The sequence below is a fragment of the Thamnophis elegans genome, chromosome 9 (assembly GCF_009769535.1).
Source record: "Thamnophis elegans isolate rThaEle1 chromosome 9, rThaEle1.pri, whole genome shotgun sequence".
NCBI classification, from domain to species: domain Eukaryota; kingdom Metazoa; phylum Chordata; class Lepidosauria; order Squamata; family Colubridae; genus Thamnophis; species Thamnophis elegans.
Genome location: NC_045549.1, coordinates 77,356,534 through 77,373,252, shown reverse-complemented (window position 1 = coordinate 77,373,252; position 16,719 = coordinate 77,356,534). Strand labels below are relative to the sequence as shown.

At 55.2% G+C, this 16,719-nt stretch overlaps 1 protein-coding gene across 6 annotated transcripts in view; it reads right to left on the bottom strand.

Moving 5' to 3' along the window:
- ABLIM2 (actin binding LIM protein family member 2) overlaps positions 1 to 13,011 on the bottom strand; it is a 39,336-nt gene extending 26,325 nt beyond the window's left edge. For 2 of the 6 annotated variants that reach the window (XM_032224631.1, XM_032224635.1), the window contains exons 1-6: positions 6,885 to 7,518; positions 6,632 to 6,775; positions 3,332 to 3,515; positions 2,076 to 2,179; positions 1,019 to 1,145; positions 282 to 375 (exon numbers count right to left, since the gene is read on the bottom strand). In XM_032224631.1, coding sequence (XP_032080522.1) covers positions 282 to 375; positions 1,019 to 1,145; positions 2,076 to 2,179; positions 3,332 to 3,515; positions 6,632 to 6,775; positions 6,885 to 7,071 — 840 coding nt within the window. In that variant the 5' untranslated portion in view covers positions 7,072 to 7,518. Of the gene's footprint in view, positions 1 to 281; positions 376 to 1,018; positions 1,146 to 2,075; positions 2,180 to 3,331; positions 3,516 to 6,631; positions 6,776 to 6,884; positions 7,522 to 12,630 lie in introns of those variants that run through there. The other 4 variants (XM_032224634.1, XM_032224636.1, XM_032224633.1 and 1 more) reach the window with 4 other exon arrangements.
- Between the last annotated feature and the right edge of the window lie 3,708 nt (positions 13,012 to 16,719).

Below are 16,719 nucleotides of genomic sequence, written 5' to 3'. Positions count from 1 at the left end.
CTGGAGGGAGGGGCTGCTTTCCAGAGGCCGTGGAGCTTGGAAGGTTTGGGTGGCAGGAAGAGCATTAAGAAGGCTCCTCCCCAGCCATCCTCAGGCCTCAGATCTGTCCTTCTGCAGACAGTTGCTTCACTCTGGCAAGACTCTGTCTACAGGTGAAGGAGAATAAGGGAAAGGACTCCAAAGTGGCTCCTTGTGTTGCTCTTGCCACCTGCCAGGTACCTCACGAACTCTGCTGCTTTCCCCCCCCCGTTGTGTCTTCCCTCCTTCCAGCCTTGCCTTACCTCCAAAACTCTCCCAGTGATAAACTTCCCACAACGGTCGCACTGGATCCCAAATGTAGCATGATAGTCTCTTTCGCAATATGGAACGCCATCCCTGCAGGGAAGACAAGACACCCTCCCTCAAGGCCGGCTCTCAGGACAGGCTGACCGCTGGGGGGAAAGTTAGACCAAGAACCACACACGTCCTTCAGGAGAGAATCCGTCCAACGGCAGCAAAAGACGACCCCAAACCTAACTGGTAACTTGGAAAACCAAACAATTCCTGGCTTTTACATATCCACCTCCTTTCCCACCGCAATTCCATTTGGCCTCTGATCCTCGGTGGAGGCAGGCGATTCCCAAGGGGGCTTCCCCTTCGCCCAAGGATTTTCTGACGGGGGCAATTTTCCAAATGAGTCCTAAACTCTCTGCCCCGATTCCACCCGCAGGACAGACTGATTGTCCCCGCCCGTCCTTTCCCTACTCCGCTTCCCATCTTCCACCAAAGGGTGAGAGACCCCCTTCCCTGCTCTTTGGTCCAGTGGCTACAGGTTGCCCCGCCTCTGCCCTCCACCCACTTCCCAGAACAGGGAGCGTCCTGGGAGGCCATGCGGCGAAGCCATCCTACGGGGTGCCGTGTCTGTACCCACGCTGGCTCCCGGTCACGCAGCACTTCGGGAGACCGGCTGACCCTTCACAAGCTCCCGTCCACCAATCTGGGCTCCCCGCAGGGCGACCGAAGGGGGCCTCCGACTTACCTGCTGATATATTCCCCAGTGAGAAGTTTCCCACAAATCCTGCACTTAAAGCAGGTCAGGTGCCAGTGCTTGCCCAAGGCCACCAAAGACTGGCCGTTCTTGATTTCGGAGCCACAGTTCCCGCAATCTGCCAAGAAGAAGAGAAACCCTCGGAAGCTGCTCCTGGCCCCTCCCGTCTGGCCTCTGGGGGTCGGCCAGGACAGCCCCACAGCTGCACAACAGCTGGCCTTCGACTTACGAGCACAGCTGGGACTGGAATTCCAGTCACCCAGTAATGCACTCATGAAATGGCGTGACTGAACCCCATTTTCCAACCTTCCACCATGGCCGTGGTGAAGTGAATCACCACGGCCATTACACGAATCATATGGTCATTAAGCAAATCCAGTTGGAAACTTGCTGGGAAGATGCCAATCACGATCAGGCATCGTAGCCTTGGGGACAGGCCGTAAATCACTTTTCCCAGGGCCGTTATAACTTTGAATCCTCATTAAACGAAAGGCCATAAAGCTGATCACTGCTCTGGTCAACCGGGGCCCTGCTGAGGGTTTGGCTAAGCCATTTCCTAAGAAAAAGGGAGGGGGGAAGTGCGCATTGCCTCAAATCCCCGTGGCTGAATCTGCCCTCGTGCAGCCGTACAAGAGGGCAGGGGCTGACTAAACAACTGAGGGGGGGGGGCTGCTAAGGAGAAGCCCTGTGGCCGGCCCCGTGTCTCGTGGACCTCTCGAGGGGGCAGCCACGCTGAGCAGCTTGGGAGTCTTCGGGGCAGCAGCCCTGAGCAGCCACCCTCCCTCTGAGCTGGGCACAGGAGCCTCTGGCAAACAGCCAGGATCCCAGCCTATTCTGACCTCAACCCAGATAACCCCGGCCTCCGTCGGCAGCCCCTCGCCCCGCGCATTGAAGGAGGCCCCCCCAACGCTGAAAAGCTAAGCCTGCGCATCGTTTCCTTGACGTTTCCTTGCGGAGGCTGCAGCCGAGGCAAACGTTCAGGGAGGACATTTTCCTTCGGCTGCTAAAATTAGCCGCTTGGCCATAAATCTCGAAAGCCGCGACTTACTTCGGAGGACGGGAAAACTGGCCCCAGCCGGGGGCAGAAAGCATTTCTGGCAGACACACTCCTTGCCATTGAAAGTCACACGGTCCCCGGGAGGAAACGGCTGCCTGCAGGAGGAGAGAGAAGCAGCGTCACTATATGCGCCCCCCCCCCCAGTCCTCTTCAGGAGCATCTCCCTCCAACCTCCCCCCCCCCAATGGAAATCCTCTGCAGAAGGGATCCTCCCCAAACGTTCCTCCACACCCTTTCCTGACCCCCCCCACCCAATGATTCCTCCTTGTGGCCGTCCTTCCGATCAGAGCCACAGTTAACGGTCTTTGCAGAGACGCACCGAAGGGCTTGTCTGTCTGAAGGCTTTACGCAACCACACCAGCTGGGCCGAGGCAGCTGTAAGAGTCTGAGAACCTGGCTGGGGGTCTCATGCTCAGCCCACACTTTCTCCAGGACTCTCCCTTCCCCGTGGCATCCAAAGCAGGGAGGGAGAAATGGCCCAAGGAACCTCCCCCCCCCAATAAATGGCCTGGAGGGAGGACGGGCACCACCAGTCACAGATGGGGGCGCAGAGCTCCTCCTCCTCCTCTGAGATTTGGGGGATTCTGATCTGTCCTGAAAGGCTGCAGCCGAGGAGACAAATTTTCAGAGGAGAAAAAAAGGGGGGGGGAAGGGGGCATCTCAAAAGCTGAGAAAGCAGGGGAAAAAAGGCTTTCAGCCAAAGACCTGCGAGACTTTCAGCCTTGCAATCTGGGTCAAGCAATTCAGAGAGACTTCATGATTTCACTAATAAACAAGGGCCAGCATCCCCCCCACCCCACCCACCCCGCTCTCCTGCATCCTCTTCTTCTCCTGGCCATTTGGGGGGGGGGATCATTGAGCACTCTATGATTCTTGAAAGTTTGACAGAGAGGCCGGACTGACTCTTCCCCTTCTAGAGGGAGGGGCCCCTCTGGGATTACAGGGACAAACAAATCTGGGCCGGGGGGGGGGGAACGAGGGGCGGGCGGAGGCTCACAGCACTTGGGAGCTGAGTTGAGCCCCTGGACGGGGGTCTCTGGCCACCGGGTTTTCCATCAGCAGCAGAGAATCCTAACTGAAGGGAAGCCGGTTCTTGGATGGAGCCCCGCGTTCTTCTCAGACGCCCTGGACGCTGTCCGGAGCAGCCCCGGGGAAAACGGGGGGAGCCGGGTCTCTTTCGTTGGGCGCTGCCCATGGCTCTCCCTTAACCCTCGCCTGCGGGAGAAAGAGGCCACCCAAGGACTCACCTGCAGAGGACGCACACGAAGCAGTTTGGGTGGTAGGTCTTCCCCAGGGCAGAGACCACCTCGCCCTCAATGAACCCATCACAGCTGAAGCACCGAGTGCCGTAGAGCCGCTGGTAGTCCGACGTGCAGACGTAATCCCCTTGTCGGACAAAGAAGCCCCCCTGGGCCAAGTCACAGCCGCACGCTGCAACCGAAACAGAGCAAGGGGGGTTAAGCAGTCTCTGGGGCCCAGCGCCATGCTAGGGTGTGTGAGCCACGGAGGGACGGGCTGCATCTCTGACCGTTTCCTCCTCCTCCTCCTCCTCCTCCTGCAGGACGATCTGGGAACCAAAGCACGGAGGCACAAGGACCTCTGACCTTGCTGGAAGAGGTTGGGACTAGAAGGTGGGGGGGGGGGGCGGCAGGCAGGGGTGAAGGTTCCAGGTGCTGCTACTGCCGGTTCACTCAGGGACGTGCTGCGTGCACGCATGCACAATGGTAAAAAAATGCTTTTGCGCGTGCGCAGAAGCAAAAAACAAGATGGCGCTGCCAGTTCGGGGGTGTGGCAGGCCAAATTACTACCTATTCGGCTGAACCTGCCCGAACCAGTAGGTACCCATCTCTGGGGCCGGGTGTGTGTGGCCGACTGGATGTGCGTGGCCAGCTTGGCGCCCCTCCCCAAACCTCTGGCATGTTTCCTCTTCGCATTGGGTAGAGTTGGCGAAGCGATGTGGGATGTCCCTTTACATTTTCCAGGACGGCCCCGCAGGCCGGATCCAACCACATCGTGGTCCTTGAGTTTGACCCCCCCCCCCCCGGCCCAGACCTTGGTATCTGGACGTGGATCTTTTTAAACATTCATATTTCACTCTGATTTTAATGTAGGCGAAATGTTAATACGCATTGTAAATCCATGCATGTTATGCCACACAGTACATAAACAAGTAAGTTTCAATCCCCACAGCTCTGCTAGGAGCCAGCTGAGCACCAGGGACCTTCCCAGCACCTCATGCATCCCTCAAAGCGACAGATGCAGCCTTGGGCTCTTGCTACACAAACTCTACACCACCACAATGTCTGCGCAAAAGGGGTGGGGTTTGCATTGGGACAGCCCAGTGCTGCTTTCCCCATGGGTGCCAAGAGACCCCTTTGCCCAGCCTTGCGGGGTCCTCAGGCTGAGTTAGCCTCAAGGTCAGACCAACCTCCAGGGAACGCATGGATGAGATGCTCCAACTGAGCCAGGAACCCCAAGGACTTCAGCTACCTCAAGGTGGAAGAGATCTTGTTGTGGCCCGCAGCGTCCTGCGTAGCTAGCAGCAAAGTGAGGACAGTGAGGAGGAAGGTTGGGGAGGAACCTGGGCCACTCTTGGGAGTCTGGGGAAGGCTCGGATGAGGCCTCTGTGTCGGAGGCAGAGAGGGGACCAGGGCCGTCTGGCAGTTATCAGCTGCCTTCAGAGTCAGACTTGGGGCAGAGGAACAGCTGGAGCCTGTTCCCAGTGTGCGCATGCACAGAGCTGCCAGATGAAGGGAACAGCTAAGGAACAAGGGTTGACTTGGGAGGAAGGCCACAGGTGGATGGTGAATGGCCCCTCCCAGAGGAAATAAGAGAGGAGAGAAAGGGGAATGGAGTTTGCAGGAGACAATTACTTCATTCCTGCATTCTTCCAAGAATTGCGGAATGTGAAAGATCTCGGCCTGGCCCTTCTCCAAGCCCGATAAAGGTGGGTAATTGTGAGCTATCTTGAAAGACTGAGGGAGAGGAAAGACTTTGCTGGAGAGGAATTCCCTGTCAGTGAAATAAAAGGGGTTTATTGGGACGAGGACTCAGCTTCGTGCTGCTGAGGAAGCCCCTTTCAGAACCGATCTCGCCTGTGGCCTCCTAGGTGCTGAGCTGAGGCTGGTGGTCATGGGGTCACTCACTCACAAGCGCCCCTTCTCCCCACTGAAGGGCCAGAGGTCTCAGGGACCAAGCCAGTCCCGAGAGACAAATTGGGGCTGTTTGAAGAGCTGCATCCGTTTTTATGAATGGAGGCCTGGCCTCCCCTACAAAAGGGCCGCAGCTCCTCTCCTGAAGGCGCCTGCGTCCCAGCTGACACCAACGGCCTGCCCTGCATTTCAACCGTGGGGGGGGGGGGGCTGAAAAGCTCTTCTGCTCTAAAGGGCCCCCACCCCAGGCATTCATGCCGAGCTGGAGCCTGTGAGGGGCACCAGGGCTTTGCAGCCCAGCCTCTGCCAAGGCACAGCTGCCGCTTTGGAGGCGGCATCTCTGCGACGCCCCTCCGGGCTGGCATTGGGACAGCCGAGAGAAGCCAGCCACACTCATGCCAGCTTCCATCATCCAGCAACTGTTCCCAGCCAGCCCCGGGAGCCTCCCTCTCACCCTGCGGCGGATTCCTCTGCCGGCTCTCCAGGATGACATTCAGTTCTCTGGAAGGACCCTATTTATAGAGCTGCCGAGGGAGGGATCCACCCTGGGCCAACTCAGCCCCCCACCCCCCCAAGCGATGGCCTTGTGTTTACTGTGAAGTTAACCCTGCAGGGTCCTCCCTTGGTCACCACCCCTGAAGACGTCACGCATCCTCTGACCGGCCCACAGAATTCGCCTTCCTTTCTGGTCCGATTCTTCCCTCCCTGGAAGGGCCCTGCGCCCCCTTCCCCCCCCAGGCCCACCTCGGCTTCCCATCTAAGGAGGGCCCACCTCCTTACAGAGGTCGCCAAGAGAGGGTTGCTCTTCCCCTCACGGGCCAATGGGTCCCACCCAGGTGGAGAAGAAAACCCGAGATCTGTCCCAGACATCATCCTTGGGTGTCCCAGACTTTTGGGAGGGCCCAAGAGAGGGAATGCTGTTTCTAGGGGAAAGGATGTTCCCCCCACAAAGTCAAGATAGCAGCTCAACCTCCTTGTCTGGAGCCGACCCCCCTTTTTACAGGGGGTGCATGCAGGAATCACAGTGTCAGAGCCAACCTCTGGACGTTTTTCACCCACGCAGCTGGCCAGCAATGGGCCTCCAGGTATTACACTGATTTTTATTTCTGAACAGAGGTTTTGACTTGTCTTACACCCCAGAGCTGAAACCTAATTGGGGGAAATATAATTTGCACATGGGAAAATAGGACACTTAAATGGGGTGTGACTGTGCCAATTAATTTTGATGACCCACCTTAATTTAACTGTCCTCTTTTCCTAGGTGCAAATTTCTGCAAAGGTTGCAGAAGGGCCAGTTTTTGGGAGCAACATCTGGCCAAACCCCGTGGCAAAATGGCGAAAGCAGCTCAGCGTTCATTCCGTTTCCGGGCTACATACGCAGGCCACGGCACGTACCTTTGCAAACGAAACACTTAATGTGGAAATACTTCTTCTGCACTCGCAGCACTTCTCCTTTGCACGGGCTCCCACAGTTGTGGCAAAGGATGGCGGCTCCAGCGGGTGCCTCCAAATGGCTGTGCACAGCCTGTCGCTGGGAAGCTGCCGGAAAGGGAAAGAGCCTTGATCATCAAAGGGTTGAAGGGAAGGTGGCGGCTCCCATCCCTCCTTTCACCCTTCTGCAGAAATGACCCCCACCGACTCTGCTCACGTTGGGACAGGGGTCTCCAGCCTGTGGACTTCAACTCCCAGGATTCCCCAAGAACCAGCCAGGGAAGGAGGATAATTGTTTCTGCTTGAAAGTAGGGCAAAAAAGAGGAGGAGAATTTGGGAAATATAGACCACTCGCTGACCTCAACACCTGGGAGGCTCCTCAAGTAAATCATAAAAAGATCCATGAAAATAATGGAGAGAGAGAGAGACTCTTTCTGAAATTCTCAGAGATGGGATTGAGAGGACTTTGCACAGAGTTCATTTCCCACAGTACTTTTTTGTTTACTCAATCATATTCACCAGATCATTTATTTTTTCGTGTCCCTGTAATCCCTTTTTATTGGGGTGGGGTGGGGGGAACTGAATGGAGCTGAACGTTTACTGGCCGGATGCCCTCCCTGATGCCTACGTGGAGTTCTCAACAGATATTTTTTCTTTGTGCCTTGATAGAGAAACATCTGTTGCTGCCTGGGATTGAACTCTCAACCTCCCGAGTGGGAGGCGAGCGTCTTCCCCTCTAGGCCGCCACATCATTCTAATTACCTTAATGAAATTTAAGATCAATGATAGTTTTCATTTCCTACGGGGTGTGTAAAGTAAGGCATTTTATATGGAATAAGAAAAACCAACACTATTTTTTTTTTAAAAATAAAGTTTTTATTGGTTTTTTTAATGCAAATAACATTTATGAACAAAACATTGTCCAGGTTTTCTTTTACATCCTCTTTTATACACAATCCATTTTACATCATAATTCTATTTCCAACTTCAACTCTATTATTCTCTTCTCATATTTTCTATCTTAAACTTATTTTTTTCGTTGTATAAACAATATCATTAATTGCCCCTTCAAAGTTATACCAATTCATAATTTCATGATTCCTCTTTTCATCTACTTTACCCTAATGAAACCATCTAGCTATTTTTATTTTCTTTTTCTTCTATTCTTGTTCTTCAATTAAGCCCTCTTTTCCTCTCTTCTATTTCCTGGTCCGAGTGCTCCATCCAAATTTCTAGCTTATTCTTGCCCTCCAAAGTTTCACACACATTTTTTTAACATCTCAAATCGTTCATTATACATCCATGATACCAATTTGACAAATGAACATTTTTTCCAGCACAGTTCTCTTTCCATTTCCAGCCCAATTTATTCTCTTCCCAATGGAAAAGCCAACATGACTGAAGTGACTAGGAAGGAATTCTAGCAGTGGCTACGTATCGAACCCAACTTAATGAAATCAAGATTTCAAGCTTTGTGTTCCTTTCTCATCTGCTCTTGTGAGACGATGGGGCCAGGAGTCCTTCTCTTTTGGGGAAGAGGGGCAGGGTCTACCTGTCCCCTATTTTTATGATGGTTCAGGTATTGGGTTGTTTGCTTGAGAACTTGCTCACACACCGGGTAAGTTGCCTTCCTATCCAAGCCGGATCCTGAAAGGCAGCCTGGTTGATGCTTGAGCTCTGTCTCTCTTACCCATCCAGGCCTTAATCGGATTTCTGTCCTCCCTGGCTGCAAATGTCGTGGATTTAGACCCAGCAGGAGCCCGGAGAGAGGATGACCCCCCCACCCCCAGGCTGATATAATGCTGGTAATTATGCAGCAGAAAATCACTTTAAGGAGAATAAAAATACTCCACAAAATTGTTGTCTTGGAGACTCAGCCTGCATTTCAGTGAATGCTAGCAGATGTTCCTTATGCTGGACTTGAGGAAAACTTCAATTCTTCAAGAAATATGCAGACCAGGAAAAATTGACTTCTAACTAGGCTATTAGAGGGAGGGAGGCAGGCCGGGGAGAGGGGACCATGCAGGAGACAGATAAATGGAGGAGCCCTTGGCTCTCACACAAACGGAGACCTTCAGATACCCAACAAATAGGCCAGCTGAAAGGCAAGACACAAGAAATGGATGGAGGCAGGCGCTTCCCTTGATTTATCTCCCAGCAGTGACCTCAGTGGCTGAAGCGGAGGAGAAGATGCCATCCCCCACGCACACACACAGGTGTTCTCGTCCTCTTGACCATCACCTTCTCTCAAGGCACCTGGAGCTGATCTCGGGGTCAGAGCACCGGCTGCCAAGGGCTTTCCGGAGCCAGCCCTGCGAGCCCAGGAGTCCTGCTGCTTTTGTAAATCCAGAACTGGGTCTGCTTGGCGCCAGTGCGCTCCTCCCTTCACAGCCATCAATCCATCCTCTCCGTGGGGACTGAATACCACCTTTGTCTCTGCTAAAAGGAGCACAGGGTTGAGTTCAGTCACTCCACAAATCAGGAAGACCCTGGCAGCCCCTTTCCCAGCTTTCATTTAAAAAAGGCGGAAGCGTTTTATTTGGCCTGGCCTCGTAGTGATTTATAAGTCCCTCTTCACAACTGCCCGGACAAAACCTATCCAGCCACGGTTGCCTGCTGATTGCTGCACTGATGTCCAGCTGCAGGAAATCCTCAGCTCAGTCCGAGTCCAGGTGGCCGGATGGTTCAGGTAGCCGCTGGCTGGCAGATTCAACTTCAACTCAATTCATCCTGCAGGGGTTAAGGCCTCTGCCCAGCCTCTTGGCTGCAGTCCAGTCTTCGTTGGGCTGGCACTTGTTTTTGGTTCTCCTGGTTGTGCCCATCTCTGGCCGAGTCTGTGGTGACACCTACCTCCAGGAGCTCCCCAACTCCCTGGCTCTCTAGTTCCTGTTCCAAGCTCCCCTGTTCAACTTTGGAAATCTGGCCTCCAGAAGGATGGGGACTGGGTCAGCCACCAGGCTCTCTAACCCGTTTCGATTGAGGACTCAACTTCCTTCCTGACCTCTCTCGGTCTCCAAAATCCCCAAAGGCTTTTCACCTGGACGTCTTTGTCCAGAGGCTCTCCAATCCCTTCGCTCCTTTGGCCATCCTCACAGTAAGGACAGCATGTCAGTATGTGCTCAGCTTCGAGGCCCAAGTGGGTTGAAGGGAATTGACTCCTTGCTAGGTGGGTGACTGTGGATTTTCTTAGCTGCTTTTAATTTTTTTCATATGAATCTGTTTTTATTTGTAGAATTAAATAATTGGTCTCCTGCCCAGAGTTGTCATTAGGATGAGCAGTTGAATGAATGGGTTAATTTGGTCACCACAATCTTTAAAAAGATGCAGAGACTCTGGAAAGAGTGCAGAGAAGAGCAACAAAGATGACGAGGGGACAGGAGGCTGAAACATATGAAGAACGGTTGCAGGAACTGGGAATGTCTAGTTTAATGGGGAGACATCAGAGCAGTCTTCCAATATCTCAGGGGCCGCCCCAAAGAAGAGGGAGTCAAGCTATTCTCCAAAGCACCTGAGGGCAGGACAAGAAGCAACGGGTGGAAACTCATCCAGGAGTGAAGCAATTTAGAACTAAGGAGGAATTTCCTGACAGCGAGAACAATTAACCAGTGGAACAACTTGCCTCCAGAAGTTTTAATGCTCCAACATTGGATGTTTTTAAGAAACCATTTGTCTGAAATGCTACAGGGTTTCCTGCCTGAGCAGGGGGTTGGACTAGAAGACCTCCAAGGCCCCTTCCAACTCTTTATTCTGTTATTCTGTTACATAAATGAATGAATCAATGGCAATATCTTCCTCTAATTCCTCCAAGGTTTTTGTGTCCAGATCTTCAACTTCCATGCCTCTGGCTCCCACTGGCATTTCCACAACAGCAGCAGGGACGGTTTCATCAGAGTCCTCGCCATTTCCATCCATCGGCCAGTTCTCTGGCCTCATAAAGTTGGACATCTGCCCCGGGTCTCCTCTGGAAGACCCGCCTTTGCCTTTCTTCTGGCAGGGAGATCTTCAAGTGGCCAAGCTCTCGTCTTTGGTTGCTTCTTTCACTTGGGAAACTGACATCTTCTGAGTCTTTCCCCATCTCCCTGGACCTTACATACTTGTGGTTTCTGCAACTGTCTGCACTGTAGAACTGATCTAGAGCAAGAGAGCAGGGAACTGCAGAGGGAGCATCGCCTGCTGGGATGAGATCCTGAGGCTTTCCTCTCCGCTGGCTCTGCCCTCCTCACTCGCCCTTTCATCCCTGGAGTGGAGGCATCGGGGGCCCCCCGTGTGCCCCTGCGCCGGTTGCAGATCCAATCATGGCACCTTCTCCCATTCAAGGCACACATGAAAGAGACGCTCCCTTAACAGAGGCCCCTTCAGCCAGCAGCAGGCCAAGTAGAAAGAAGCCGGGCAGAGCATGTGAAGATGCTTCCTCTCGTGGCCAAGGATGGTCCAGGATTCCTAGGAGCAAAGGTCTCCGGCCCTCTTCCCCTGTCCAGAGTGACCTGCTCTGGTCCACGCAAGAGTCCAGGCGGCTGTGTACATCCCATAAATCAACCCTTGGCTTGGCTGAAAATGCCCCCACTTGCCCTGCCTCAGAGGACAAATGGCTTCTCCGTTGCTCAAATACATTATGAGCTCATCCTAAAAGATTTTGATCCATTTCCCCCCCCCTTAATTTTCTCTTGCCTGACACCCTTTCAGGTGTTTGAAGAGGGCTGTCATAGCCCCCCCCCGTCTTCTCCAGACTAAAGAAGACCCCCCCTTCAGGGATTCCCCTCTCCCAGGCCTCCGATCAACCCTGATCCCCCCCCAAGTGTTCCTGCTTCTCTGAATCCTCTGAGATTCCGGTGCTCAGGAGGGATCCCAACCAATCCAAACAGGGGGGACCTTTTCCCATTTGGAATCATTTCCTGGCCACCCTGAATCTGCGGCCGTTTTTCCCAGCCCTGTCAGACCCATGAATCTCCTTCAGCTTCCCCTCCACTATCATTGCAACCTCTCTCTGCTGAGCCCCTCCTGGCCCTGGGCTCCCTCTCAGCTGCAGCCCGGCCTGGCCCCGGGCAGCCGGTCCCGAGAGGGGCGCCGGGGAGGAGGGAGCCGCTCTGCCCTCTCGGGGCCCCCAACCTAGAAGGTAGAGCCGGGCCTAGGAGAGGGCGGGGGGGGGGGCTTTCCAGGGGACGAAGGAGGCCTCCATTTCCATCCTCTCGGCTCCCTTCAGGTCCTCCCTCATTCCCGGCCAGGGAGAGCTGCGGCCCCGCCTGCCTTCGGGCTGCCCTCAGCAGATCCACCGCCATTCACCGGCCTGAATTCGCTGCAGCCGAGCCACCCGCGGAGGCATCGGGGCTCCAGGTGAGGCTCCGCACAACACGGCTGCCCAGGCCGAGGGCCGCTCCATCCCGAGGGATGCCGGGAGCTGTAGTCCGGGAGCCGCTCGAGGGCCACAGCCGCCTCCTCCTCCTCCTCCTCTCCCCCCCCCCGCAGAGGGACCCCTGTGGCCAGCGCGCCCGACTGCCAGGCCGACCGCCCGGCCGGAGAGGAGCGCTGCGCCGCTGCCCCGAAGGGAACCGCAAAGGGAGCCGCCAACTGCGGCGGGGTGGGGGGCGGGCAGCCGGGCTCCCCATCGCTGCGGCACCTGCTCCCCGCAACGCCCCGCCGGGGAGCGTCCAGACAGACTCGGCTCCTCGCCGAACCTTCCAGCCCAGCCCGGGAGCGGCGAGAGGGAGCGGGGCCCACCTGGGGCTGCCCAGGGGGAGGGGGGCCGAGCGGAGAGACCCCTCCGGCCGCCGCCCCGCCGCCCCCCAGCCGCCCGCCCTGCCGGAGGGGCCGCGGACTCCGCCCGCCCTCCCTCCCGGGCTCCGCCGCTGCCCAGGCCGCCCTGCCCTGCCCTCCCCCGGACCCAGGAGGGCCGCGGGGGCCGCCCAGCCCGCCTTCCCGGAGCGCCGGCGCAGGAGCCGCAGTGGGACGTGGCCGCCCGCGCCTACCTGCCGTGGCCGAGCTCATCCTGGGCGTCTGGGGCCGCGGGCGGCGGGGCTGCCCCTTGCGCCGGCCGGCGGGGCGCACATCCCCCGGCACCTGTTGCGAGGCGGCGGCGGCGGCTCCTCTGCGGAGCTCCTGCGGGCTCCCGCCTCCTCCCTGCGGCTGGCCAGCCGGGCGCGCCGCGGCGCTTGTGCGCGGCTGCGGCTGCCGCTCCTCCGCGCTGTCGATCTCCGGCGCAGAAGGTGGGGCGAGCGGGCGAGCGGGCGGGCGGCGGCGGGCAGGGGAGTCGGCGTCAGCAGCCAGCCGCCGTCACGCTCCGCCGGGCACCGGCGCCTCTGCGGAGCCTCTGGGCTGGGCGCCAGCTGGACCCGCCGCAGCCGAGAGACGCGGCGCAGGGACCCCGCCGCCCCCCCCGCTCAATCCCCCCCCTCCCGCAGTCCCAGGCGGAGAGCAGCGGCTGCCTGGCCGGGAAGGTCCGGGGCCGGCGGGGGCGCTGCCTGCGGCCACGGGCGCCCCGACCCGGGTCTGGGAGGGGGGCGCCCTGCGATGCGCCCCCGCAGAAAAAGGGGGGGGGGCTGGACGGGGCGGGTGGGGGGCGCGGTGAGCTTCAGCTTCCCCGCGGGGGCTCCGCAGGGCAGGGGTGGGGGAGCCCCATTGCGCGGACCTGGAGGGGCTGCTGCGCCTCTCTTGAGGGCCGGCCGGAGGGCGCCGCGACCCGGGCTGGCAGCGGAGGCGGCTTCCGGCAGGCTCTTCCCGGGCTCAGCTGAAGATCGCGGATGGGAAGCACCCGAGAGCGGCGCCGCCAACCGCCCCCATCCCGCCCGCAGCCGCCCGGGGTCTCCAGGCCGCTGCGGCCCTCGTGGGAGAGAGACCCCCTCTCGCGGGAAGGGCCGCGACTCCCCATCCGTAGAGGGAGGCTGGGAAGCGGCGCGGCTCCCTCCGGGGAGGAGAAAAGGGCCGGGAGCTCCCCCCAGCTGGGCTCGAATGGCCTGTCCAGGTCCGGAACCCGGACGATTTGGGCCCCCCCCCCCCGGCTCCCAGGACAAGGGCCGCCCCACGCCAGGGTGGGGGGTCTTGTTTGGGCTTCCCCCCTCCTGGCATCTGTGGCTCCGGTCCCTGGGCCCTTTTTATGGCTCAGTCCTGGTTGATGTATTTTGTTTTATGCAAATAATGCAGAAACTAATCAAAATGTAAGAAAACTGCAGGTTTTAATAACAGTGGTAACTATCACAACAATAAAAGCTGTTTTTATTCTATTTTCAATAACTTATGTAATAAAATAGTCCTCGATTTGCAGCTGCTCACTTAGCGACCATTTGAAGTAGTGACGTTATTATGTTACGTCCCCCAGATACGTTACCACACTTTGAGAGAGAGGCATCCGGGCTGGGATATTTTCAGCAAAAGCGGCCTATAACGAACCCTTGCTTCGCTGAATGATGGGGGCATTTTGCTTCACAATTATGGCGGTTGCTTTACAACCTCCTCAAAAAAGGCGGTAAAACGAGATTGGTGGCTGATTCAATTTATGACCGTCACGCCTTATGACCAATGTGTATATACTCCATTACGTTCACAATCCAAGGACTGCTCAGAGTTGCAGAATGGAATTCTATGCATTCCTGCTGTGTTTCTCCAGCCAGACAGAGGATTTCAACTTCCCAAATTCTAGGAACTGAAGTCCAGAGTCTGAAAGTCACCAAGGTTGAGAAACTTTCCTATATAAATGCAAAAAGGACCATAAACAGTCCAGTGAAAGTGGAATCCATCCCAATTCAAAGGCCAGATAAAAATCAAATTGAGGTCAAGAGAGATTCATTAGGCGCTTCTTATTGGAGGGGGGGAAAGAGAGGATTGTTTCCCCGTTTGCTGAACAAAGGCTGCTCTTCCCTTGACTGTCCTCCATGGAGCACTCCCGGGTCTAAAGGGCAGCAAGACCCTCCTTGGGGAATGAGTCACAGGCTTCATTTTCTGGCCTTTGAAGTCCAGAGTCACAAGGGCCCCTCAAAGCCTCCCCCCATTTTTACATACCCCGTAAAAATTTCAGTCTTGGGAGATTCACGGGGAGCCTGTGTCCCCCCCCACCCACCCTGACAGGTTCCTGTAGACAATGTCATGATGTTCTTTAAATGAACTTGTTCACTTAATTAAACAAGAAAGGATAAAAGAAGGTAGAAAATAAGGTAAAATTAAGAAGCAGCTGAATTCTTGCTGGGGAACAAAAAAAAGCCCCAAATCCATATTTTGGCTTTGTCATCAGCTGGATTTTCTTACTCCGTTCCTGGGTCTTTCCTTCCAGGTCCAGATGGGGGTCGAAAAAGTCAGAGTGGCAGCCACAACACACAACTGAAACCTGGCCTCTTTTTGGGGGTGGGGGTGGGGAGGTGTATAATTTTATTACTTTATTAAAGAAACCAGTTCCAATTAATATAAAGTGAGAAAAAAGGCAGAAGGAACCAAAGAAAGCTGAAAATGCAAAAAAAGAGAGGGAACAATAAAAAAAAAAAACATTTGTCTTCTCACTTTACCTTATCGATGGTACCTTTCGGGCCAATTGAGCTGGGCTGTCATTCGCTCCCCTTAAGGAATCCTTTGGCGGTTCCCCATCTTGGGTCGGGGCCAGAAGCATAAAGTGAAGCCGCAATTAAACTGCCCGATTTGCACTGTCCCCACGGCTGTAAGGGAGGAGCAGATGGAAGATGGGGCCACCCGACATCCTCACACACACACCTCCAATCCCAATTGCTGGTCTCAGGAATTATCTAGCTCTTTTAAGCAAATTACCTGACTTCCTTCGGGGGCCTCGGACCCAAAACTCTGGTTAAGGCTCCCTTGTTGAGGTGACCCCCAAAGCACCAAAAGAGCCGAGGGCCTGATCAGCCAGTGGGATTCCTCGGACAGGGGAGGCTCCGGCCAGCTTCCTTAGCCATTCCTGCTAAAATAGGAGTGGCCAGAATGGTGGGCAAGAAGGGAACCTTCATAGCTGGAAAACAGCTGTTGGAAGCTGCGCATGGGGTGGATTCATATCAATGGTGCCCAGTCCAGGAAGAAAATACAGATGAGGTCAGGACTGGCCTTTTGGAGGCCCCCACCTGGCCCTTTAAGTGCAGGCTCCCTGCCCTCTCTATTGGCTGAAACCATCACTGCATTTCTGCTCTTAAATTGCTTTGCTCCCCCCCCCCTTCAGCTCTGCCTCTCTTTCTCCCTCCTCCTCAAAGGTTTCTGGTTCGTTTCTGGGGCCCAGTGGTAGAACTGCAGAGGGTCCTCTAAAGACCCCGGAAGGAAGCATTAAGGTAAGAGGCTTTGGGCTGAGATGGGCTGCAGTTCACCCTTTTCCTCATGGCGGACTTCTTTTTCAAATTGCAGCTATTACAGCCTAGAAGTTTCCCCTATTTTGAAATTATTTTTACTTTCCGGCATCTTTCTACTAGAAAAAAATATTACAAAGGAATTAAAACAAGCCAGCATCGGTTGACAGAAGGAATTGAAGAAATATTTCACTTGCACTCTTTTCTCATTCTGGAGACAAAAGCCTTAAACTTGATTATCTGCTAATTCGAATGGTTGTATAGTGGTGAATAAGGGGGGGACAAAGGTGCAGCCATCCATCGTATGCATACACACCGTAGCTCCATGGTGACCTGCATTCTAATCCTGGGTTAATTGTGGCAACGCCAGTAGAGCCAGGCAGCTGTTTCCCTGCGGGTGTTGCTGCTGTTGTGAGTTTCTGATCCTCGGGTGTGGCTCATTTGTGGACGGCAGAGATTCCCCCAAACTTACTGGGTGAAAAAAGTTCGTTTCGCTTGCTTTCTCCTGTTAGGCTGGAAAGGTTGGGGAACTGTCAGAAAGAGAGTTTATAAAACGACACAGGGAGCATCTGACTACCGAAAGAGAGAGGTTAAAGATGCTGCTTTGAATGCCTGTATAAGGATTCATATGCAGGTAAATGTAAGCTAATAGCGAGAAAAATGGGCCTGCTAATTAAATTGGCCTGGACTCAGTCAAGGACTTTGCATTCGTCTGTCTCTGGTTCATTTCGATCTCTTGTTCTCTAACCCACTCAAAACAAGGGTACATTTTGCCTCTCTCCCCCG